The sequence below is a fragment of the Fringilla coelebs genome (assembly GCF_963513975.1).
Source record: "Fringilla coelebs genome assembly, chromosome: 32".
In the NCBI taxonomy this organism is placed as follows: Eukaryota; Metazoa; Chordata; class Aves; order Passeriformes; family Fringillidae; genus Fringilla; species Fringilla coelebs.
In genome coordinates, this window is record NC_140058.1 from 1,380,161 (window position 1) to 1,389,686 (window position 9,526).

At 52.9% G+C, this 9,526-nt stretch overlaps 1 protein-coding gene across 1 annotated transcript in view; it reads right to left on the reverse strand.

Annotated features, from left to right (window-relative positions):
- Positions 1-7,025, reverse strand: part of CC2D1A (coiled-coil and C2 domain containing 1A) — a 28,969-nt gene extending 21,944 nt beyond the window's left edge. The window contains exons 1-9 of the mRNA XM_084223902.1: positions 6,981-7,025; positions 6,641-6,715; positions 6,312-6,444; positions 6,130-6,242; positions 5,568-5,630; positions 4,461-4,577; positions 2,379-2,678; positions 2,235-2,280; positions 1,015-1,164 (exon numbers count right to left, since the gene is read on the reverse strand). Coding sequence (XP_084080028.1) covers positions 1,015-1,164; positions 2,235-2,280; positions 2,379-2,678; positions 4,461-4,577; positions 5,568-5,630; positions 6,130-6,242; positions 6,312-6,444; positions 6,641-6,691 — 973 coding nt within the window. The 5' untranslated portion in view covers positions 6,692-6,715; positions 6,981-7,025. The remainder of the gene's footprint in view (positions 1-1,014; positions 1,165-2,234; positions 2,281-2,378; positions 2,679-4,460; positions 4,578-5,567; positions 5,631-6,129; positions 6,243-6,311; positions 6,445-6,640; positions 6,716-6,980) is intronic.
- Between the last annotated feature and the right edge of the window lie 2,501 nt (positions 7,026-9,526).

The following is a 9,526-nucleotide window of genomic DNA, read 5'->3' on the forward strand; positions in this document are numbered from 1 at the left end:
GTCTGGGGGGAGTCACGACAGATCGCGACAGATCCTGACAGATCGCGACAGATCCTGACAGATGATCCTGAGAAATCATCCTGACAGATCCCGACAGATCCCGACAGATCATCCTGACAAGCCATCCTGACAGATCACGACAGATAACGACAAATCATCCTGACAGATCATGACAGATCCTGACAGATCCTGACAAATCATCCTGACAAATCATCCCGACAGATCCCAACAAATCATCCCGCACGTCCCGCGGCGGGTCTGGGGGGAGTCACGACAGATCGCGACAGATCCAGAGAAATCCTGACAGATCCCGAGAAATCCCGACAAATCCCGAGAAATCATCCCGACAGATCCCAAAAAATCATCCCACACGTCCCACGGCGGGTCTGGGGGGAATCACGACAGATCGCGACAGATTCTGACAGATCATCCCGACAGATCCCGACAGATCACGACAGATCCCGAGAAATCCCGACAGATCACGACAGATCATGACAGATCCCGACAGATCATCCCAACAAATCATCCTGACAGATCCCGACAAATCACGACAGATCATCCTGACAAATCATCCCAACAGATCCCAACAAATCATCCCAACAAACCCCGACAAATCCCGACAGATCCCGACAGATCCTGACAAATCATCCCGACAGATCCTGACAAATCCTGACATATCCCGACAGATCCCGACAGATCCCGATAGATCCTGAGAAATCCTGACAGATCATCCCGGCAAATCATCCCGACAGATCCCAACAGATCCCGACAAACCCTGACAAATCATCCTGACAAATCATCCCAACAAATCATCCTGACAAATCTCGACAAATCATCCTGAGAAATCCCGACAAATCCCCACAAACCCCGACAAATCATCCCGACAAATCCCGATAAATCCTGACAGATCATCCCAAGAAATCCCGAAAGATCCCGACAGATCATCCCAACAAATCCCGACAGATCCCGAGAGATCCCAACTCTTCCTCCCTGCCCTGCCCGGGGGGAGCTGACCTGGGCTGGGGGCGGCGGGATCGCTCCGGGGGGGATCCCTCGTTGGGGGATCCCTGGTTGGGGGATCCCTCCCTTCCAGAACCTTCTCTGGGGGATCCCTGGTTGGGGGATCCCTCGTGGGGGGATCCCCGGATTCCTCGGCCTGGGGATCTGCAGGGAAGGAGGGTCCAAATGTGCCGGGGATGGTTTGGGGTGGGATCCTGAGGGAATTCCCAGGAATTTTGGGATGGGAATGGGACCCTGAGGGAATTCCTGGATGTTTTTGGGATGGGAATGGGATCCTGAGGGGATTCCCAGGAATTTCGGGGTGGGAATTGGACACTGAGGGAATTCCTGGATGGTTTGGGGTGGGATCCTGAGGGAATTCCCGGGAATTTTTGGGATGGGAATGGGACCCTGAAGGGATTTGTGGATTTTTGGGGTGGAAATTGGATCGTGAGGGAATTCCCAGGAATTTTGGGGTGGGAATGGGATCCTGAGGGAATTCCTGGATGGTTTGGGGTGGGATCCTGAGGGAATTCCCAGGAATTTTGGGATGGGAATGGGATCCTGAGGGAATTCCTGGGATTTCTGGGATGAGGAGTGAACTCTGAGGGAATTCCTGGGATGGTTTGGGGTGGGACCCTGAGGGAATTCCTGGGATTTTTGGGATGGGAATGAGACCCTGAGGGAATTCCCATTTATTTTGGGATGGAAATGGAACACTGAGGGAATTCCTGGATATTTTTGGGATGGGAATTGGACCCTGAGGGAATTCCCATTTATTTTGGAATGAAAACGGAACACTGAGGGAATTCCTGGATGGTTTGGGGTGGGAATGGGACCCTGAGGGGATTCCTGGGATTTTTGGGATGGGAATGGGACCCTGAGGGAATTCCCATTTATTTTGGGATGGAAATGGAACACTGAGGGAATTCCTGGATATTTTTGGGATGGGAATGGGACCCTGAGGGAATTCCCAGGAATTTTTGGGATGGGAATGGGACCCTGAGGGAATTCCTGGGGTTTTTGGGATGGGAATTGGACCCTGAGGGGATTCCTGGATGTTTGGGGAGTGGGAATGGGACCCTGAGGGAATTCCCAGGAATTTTGGGGTAGGAATGGGATCCTGAGGGAATTCCTGGGATTTTTAAGACAGGAATCCCCCCCCTCCTCCCCAAAATTGAGACTTTTCAGCCCAAAACCGAGGTTCCACCCCCAAATTAGGGTTGGGGTCTCACCGGGCGCCGGGCGTGGCCCCAACGCCTCCAGCTGCGCCTGCAACCTCTGGAAATAAAACCAAAATAAAATAAAAATAAAAATAATTGAATTTTGGGGAATTTTGGGGATTTTTTGGGGGAAAATCCTGGGAATTGTGAGCTGACCTTGGCTGCCCTGAAGTGGCTCAGGGCTGTGGCGTTGTCCCCGCGGCGTTTGGCCAGCAGAGCTTCCCTCTGCAGCTCCTGGAGGCGCAGGTGGGGATCCGGGGGGGGATCCAGGTGGGGATCCAGGTGGGAATTTGGGGGGGAATTCGGGGATGGATCCTGGGGGGGGTCCTGGGGGGGATCCTGGGGGGGATTTGGGGCTGGGGTCCCCCCAGGTTTGCCCAGAGCCACGGGAGGAGGAATGTCGTCGCGGCGGATCGGCTTCCCGCTGCGGACGGAGGTCAGCATCTGCTCCAGGGTCTGGGGGGAAAAATGGGGTGAGAATTGGGGAAATTGGGGAAAATGGGGTGAGAATTGGGGTGAGAATTGGGGAAATTGGGGAAAAATGGGGAAATTGGGGTGAGAATTGGGGAAATTGGGTGAGAATTGGGGAAAATGGGGTGAGAATTGGGGTGAAATGGGGAAAATGGGGGGAAATGGGGTGAGAATTGGGGAAATTGGGGGAAAATGGGGAAATTGGGGAAAAATGGGGGGAAATGGGGTGAGAATTGGGGAAATTGGGTGAGAATTGGGGAAATTTGGAGTGAGAATTGGGGAAATTTGGGGTAAAATGGGGGAAAATGGGGGAAATTGGTGTGAGAATTGGGGAAATTTGGGGTAAAATGGGGTGAGAATTGGGGAAATTGGGGAAAATGGGGAAAAATGGGGTGAGAATTGGGGTGAAATGGGGAAATTGGGGTGAGAAATGGGGGAAAAATGGGGTAAAATGGGGTGAGAATTGGGGAAATTGGGTGAGAATTGGGGAAATTGGGGTGAGAAATGGGGAAATTGGGGGTAAAATGGGGAAATTGGGGTGAGAATTGGGAAAAACGGGGGAAATGGGGTGAGAATTGGGGAAATTGGGGGAAAATGGGGGGAAATTGGGGTGAGAATTGGGGAAATTGGGGTGGGAATTGGGAAATTGGGGGAAAATGGGGTGAGAATTGGGGTGAATTGGGGTGAGAATTGGGGAAAATGGGGGGAAATGTGGGGAAATGGGGTGAGAACTGGGGAAATTGGGGGAAAATGGGGGAAAATGGGGGAAATTGGGGGGAAATGGGGTGAGAATTGGGGAAATTGGGGTGAGAATTGGGGAAAATGGGGCAGAATTGGGGGGAATGGGGGTGAGAATTGGGGAAATTGGGGGAAAATGGGGAAATTGGGGTGAGAATTGGGGAAATTGGGGGAAAATGGGGAAAATGGGGTGAGAATTGGGGAAATTGGGGTAAGAATTGGGGAAATTGGGGTGAAATGGGGTAAAATGGGGTAAGAATTGGGGAAATTGGGGTGAGAATTGGGGAAAATGGGGCAGAATTGGGGGAATGGGGGTGAGAATTGGGGAAATTGGGGTGAGAATTGGGAAAAATGGGGGGAAATGGGTAAGAATTGGGGAAATTGGGTGAGAATTGGGAAAAATGGGGGGAAATGGGGGGAAATGGGGTGAGAATTGGGGAAAATGGGGGAAAATTGGGAAAAATGGGGTGAAACTGGGATAAGACTCAGGATTGAGTTAAAGGAAATGAATGGGGAAGAGCAAAACAAAAGGGGGTGAAATGAAATAATGATAATATGGAATAAATGGAATAATAATAATAATAATAATAATAATAATAATAATAATAATAATAGTAATAATAATAATAATAATAATAATAATAATAATAATAATAATAATAATAATAATAATAATAATAATAATAGAATAAGTGGAATGAAATGGGATTTCATTATCATGATCATGAAACTGAGCTCAGGACTGGGAAAATTGAGATAAAACTGAGCTCAGAACTGGGAAAATTGAGATAAAACTGAGCTTAGGACTGGGAAAATTGAGATAAAACTGAGCTTAGGACTGGGAAAATTGAGATAAAACTGAGCTCAGGACTGGGAAAATTGAGATAAAACTGAGCTCAGGACTGGGAAAAGCAGCACAAAAGTGGGCTCAGAACTGTGCCAAACTGCTCAATTTCGGGAAAACCGGCAGGACCCCCGGGATTTGGGGCAGACCGGCTCCAGTCCCGGTTTTCCGGGCTCGGGGCTCACCGTGAGGCCGCGCTGGAGGCGCCGGAGCCGCGCCCCGTTGCCGGCGGCGTTGGCGAGGGCGGCCCGGTAAAGCTCCGCCCGCTCCGACAGCTCGGCCAGCAGCGCCCCCGCGGGATCCTGCGGGAATAGCACCGGGAAGAGCACCGGGAATAGCACCGGGAGTACCGGAAATACCGGAAAGAGCACCGGGAGCACCAGGAATAGCACCGGGAGTACCGGGAGTACTGGGAATACCGGGAGCACTGGGAGCACTGGGATCAGGACTGGGATCAGGACTGGGATCATGACTGGGACTGGGATCAGGACTGGGATCAGGATTGGGATCAGGACTGGGATCATGACTGGGACTGGGATGAGGACTGGGATCAGGACTGGGATCAGGACTGGGATCAGGACTGGGATCATGACTGGGACTGGGATCAGGACTGGGATCAGGATTGGGATCAGCCCTGGGACTGGGATCAGGACTGGGACTGGGATCAGGACTGGGACTGGGATCAGCCCTGGGATCAGGATTGGGATCAGCCCTGGGACTGGGATCAGGACTGGGACTGGGATCAGCCCGGGATCAGGATTGGGATCGGCCCTGGGACTGGGATCAGCCCTGGGATCAGCCCGGGATCAGCCCTGGGACTGGGATCAGCCCCGGGATCAGGACTGGGACTGGGATCAGGAGTGGGATCAGCTCTGGGATCAGCCCGGGATCAGCTCTGGGACTGGGATCAGCCTGGGATCAGGACTGGGACTGGGATCAGGACTGGGATCAGCCCGGGATCAGCCCTGGGACTGGGATTAGCACTGGGATCAGCCCGGGATCAGCCCTGGGACTGGGATCAGGATTGGGACTGGGATCAGGACTGGGATCAGCCTGGGATCAGCCTGGGATCAGGACTGGGACTGGGATCAGGACTGGGATCAGGACTGGGATCAGCCCTGGGACTGGGATGAGGACTGGGACTGGGATCAGCCCTGGGATCAGGACTGGGATCAGCCCTGGGACTGGGATCAGCCCGGGATCAGTCCTGGGACTGGGATCAGGACTGGGATCAGGATTGGGATCAGGATTGGGATCAGCCCAGGATCAGCCCAGGATCAGCCCGGCCGTACCTGCAGGGTCTCCGCATCCGCTGCGCTCCCGGACCCCTCCTGCAGCACCTCCTGCAGCTCTGCCTGCTCAGAGATCCTGGGAATCAGCCTGGGATCCGGGGATCCCCAAACCCAGGGATCCCCAAATCCAGGGATCCCCAAATCCAGGCTCAGAGATCCTGGGAATCAGCCTGGGATCCGGGGATCCCCTAACCCAGGGATCCCCAAACCCAGGGATCCCCAAATCCAGGGATCCCCAAACCCAGGGATCCCCTAACCCAGGGATCCCCAAACCCAGGGATCCCCAAACCCAGGGATCCCAAAATCCAGGATCTCAAAATCCAGGGATCCCAAAACCCAGGATCCCAAAACCCAGGGATCCCAAAACCCAGGGATCCCCAAACCCAGGGATCCCAAAATCCAGGCTCAGGGATCCCCTTTTTCCAGGCTCAGGGATCCCCTTTTTCCAGGCTCAGGGATCCCCTTTTTCCAGGCTCAGGGATCCCCAAAATCCAGACTCAGGCATCCCCTTTTCCCAAACTCAGAAATCCCCAAAATCCCATCCCAGCACCTCCCCCCTCACCAGCAGCTCCTCCTCGTTCTCCACATCTTCCTCCCCTTCCTCCTCCTCCTCCTCCTCCTCCTCGGGGCGGTCCCGAAGGCAGAGCCGAGCCAGCGCCTCCACAGCCGCCACATCTGGGGGTGCAAGGAGGGGTCAAACCCCAATTTTGGGGGGCAATTCCAGGTGGGGAGGGGGGGATTTACCTTCCTGGGGGGGTTTCCCCTTCTCGGGTGCCTCCCTGCCCCCCAACAGCAGCAGCAGCTCCGCCTCCAGCGCCGCGTCCCCCTCAGCATCCCCGGGGCTGCCCCCGGTACCGGGAGCCGCCAGCAGCCCCATCTGGGTGGGGAGGGGGCGACAGCGCTGAGGGGACCCCCGGGATGGGATTGAGGGATCCCCAAGAGGGGATTGAGGGGTCCCAAGAGGGGATTGAGGGGTTGAGGGATCCCCTCGAGGGGGTTGAGGGATCCCCCAAAGCGCTGAGGGGAAGGAATGGAGGCCGAGCCCCCTCAGAGCAGGGGGGTCTCACACGTACCTGCCCGGCCACAGCCGCCCCCCGGCCCGGGATCCTCCTAGCTCGGTTCATGGCTCCGTATCCCACCGGGCCGAGCTGGGGAAGGGGAGAAGAGGAGCCCCCGGTTGGGATTGAAAGCCTCCGGTGCCCCCTCAGAGCGCCCCGAAACTTCTCGGTGCCCGCCGCCCCTCACGAGGCCCCGGGCGCGCCCCGCAAGGCCCCGGCGCGGCCTCACGGAGCGCCCCGCACGCCGCGGCTGTCCGTAAGCCTCACCCCCCCATCCCGGTGCTGCGGTTTATCCCGGTTTATCCCGTTTTATCCCGGTTTTATCCCGGTTTTATCCCGGTTTATCCTCACTCACTTCCTGCTCCGCCGGCCGCTGTCAACACCCCGCGCTTTACAGCAGCGCCGCTGTCGTAAAAGCCGCTGTCGTAAAAAGCGCTCTGCTTCGCGGCGCGGGAGAACTACAACTCCCAGCGTGCCCCGCGGCCGGCGGGGAAAAGGCGGGAAAAACGTGAGGGGGAGAGCGTGGGCGGAATGGCCCGAGGTGGAAAAAAGGGTGGAAATCGGCGGAAATTCCACGGTTTTCACCTAAAACCCAGAGGGTTTGGGGCTTTGTGTTGCGGTTGTGCCCTCAGGGGAGCTGGGGGATGTTTAATTATATTTATTTGGGCTGTGAGGGCCTTGAGGGCTGTGAGGGGAAAATGGCCGCCAGGGCCTGAGGGGAGCTGGGGCGGTGTGAAATGTCGAGCTGAGGTAATTTGGGGTAATTTGGAGTAATTTGGGGTAATTTGGGTTGTTTATCCTTCTTAGATAGCGCCAGGATGGGGAAACGTAGGAGCCGCCCAATCCCAGGTAAAAAGAAAACACCCAAATGTCCCAATTTGGGCCCACAATGACCCAATTTGGGTCATTTTCCCCCTTCTGGGGGACCCAACCGGATCCAAACTGATTTCCTTTTTTCCTTTTTGTCCAAAATAAATCTCATTTTTCCCTCATCGCACACACAAAACAGGCGACAAGAAATTCCACGCTCCCAAAGCCAAGCGGATCCTTCTGGAAGCACCAGGAGCTGATCCTGCCAGGATGGATGCCGAGGTCCCAAAAGAGGAAAAAACTCCCCAAATTGAGGTTTTAAATGTGATTTTTCCAGAAGGGAGAGACGAGGAAACTGGAGGAGGCAGAGCAAAACAGGGCATTTCCCATGGGGAGGAAAAGAATCTTCTGGAATTGCCCCAGGTGGGAATTTTGAAAGGAGGTGGGAGAGGAGAGGATGGGCTGGAGTCACCAAAAACAGGAATTTTGGATGGGGCAGGAGAGAATTGTGGAGAAACGCCAAAATCGGCGGGTTTGGAGGTGGATGGGGCAGGAAAAGAACAGATGGAGCCACTGAAAATTGGAATTTTGGGTGGAAGAGGAGAGGAGCAGCTGGAAACACCAAAACCAGGAATTTTATCACCAAAACCAGGAATTTTATCACCAAAACCAGGAATTTTATCACCAAAACTGGGAATTTTATCACGAAAACTGGGAATTTTGGATGGAAGAGGAGAGGAGCAGCTGGAAACACCAAAACCAGGAGTTTTATCACCAAAACCAGGAATTTTATCACCAAAACCGGGAATTTTGGGTGGGGCAGGAGAGGAGCAGCTGGAAACACCAAAACCAGGAATTTTATCACCAGAACCTGGAATTTTATCACCAAAACCGGGAATTTTATCACCAAAACCAGGAATTTTGGATGGGACAGGAGAGGAGCAGCTGGAAACACCAAAACCAGGAATTTTATCACCAAAACCAGGAATTTTATTCCCAAAACCAGGAATTTTATCACCAAAACCGGGAATTTTATCACCAAAACTGGGAATTTTATCACCAAAACTGGGAATTTTGGATGGAAGAGGAGAGGAGCAGCTGGAAACACCAAAACCAGGAGTTTTATCACCAAAACCTGGAATTTTGGAGATGGATGGGGCAGGAAAAGAGCAGATGGAGTCACTGAAAATTGGAATTTTGGATGGAAGAGGAGAGGATCAGATAGAAACACCAAAACCAGGAATTTTATCCCCAAAACCAGGAATTTTATCACCAAAACTGGGAATTTTGGGTGGAAGAGGAGAGGAGCAGCTGGAAACACCAAAACCAGGAATTTTATCACCAAAACCAGGAATTCTGGGTGGAACAGGAGAGGATCAGATGGAAACACCAAAACCAGGAATTTTATCACCAGAACCAGGAATTTTGGGTGGAACGGGAGAGGAGCAGCTGGAATCACCAAAACCAGGAATTTTATCACCAAAACCGGGAATTTTATCACCAAAACTGGGAATTTTATCACCAAAACCAAGAATTTTGGGTGGAACAGGAGAGGATCAGATGGAAACACCAAAACCAGGAATTTTATCACCAGAACCAGGAATTTTGGGTGGAACGGGAGAGGAGCAGCTGGAATCACCAAAACCAGGAATTTTATCACCAAAACCGGGAATTTTATCACCAAAACTGGGAATTTTATCACCAAAACCAAGAATTTTGGGTGGAACAGGAGAGGATCAGATGGAAACACCAAAACCAGGAATTTTATCACCAAAACCAGGAATTCTGGAGGCAAAAGAGGAAAGAGAGGAGCAGCCAGAGCCACTGAAAATGAGAATTTTGGATGGAAGAAGAGAGGAGCAGATGGAAACACCAAAACCAGGAATTTTATCCCCAAAACCGGGAATTCTGGAGATGGATGGAGAAGGAGAGGATCAGATGGAAACACCAAAACCGGGAATTTTATCCCCAAAACTGGGAATTTTCTCCCCAAACCCGGGGATTTTGGGCGGAGCAGGAGAGGAGCAGCTGGAAACACCAAAACCAGGAATTTTATCACCAAAACCAGGAATTTTATCCCCAAACCCGGGA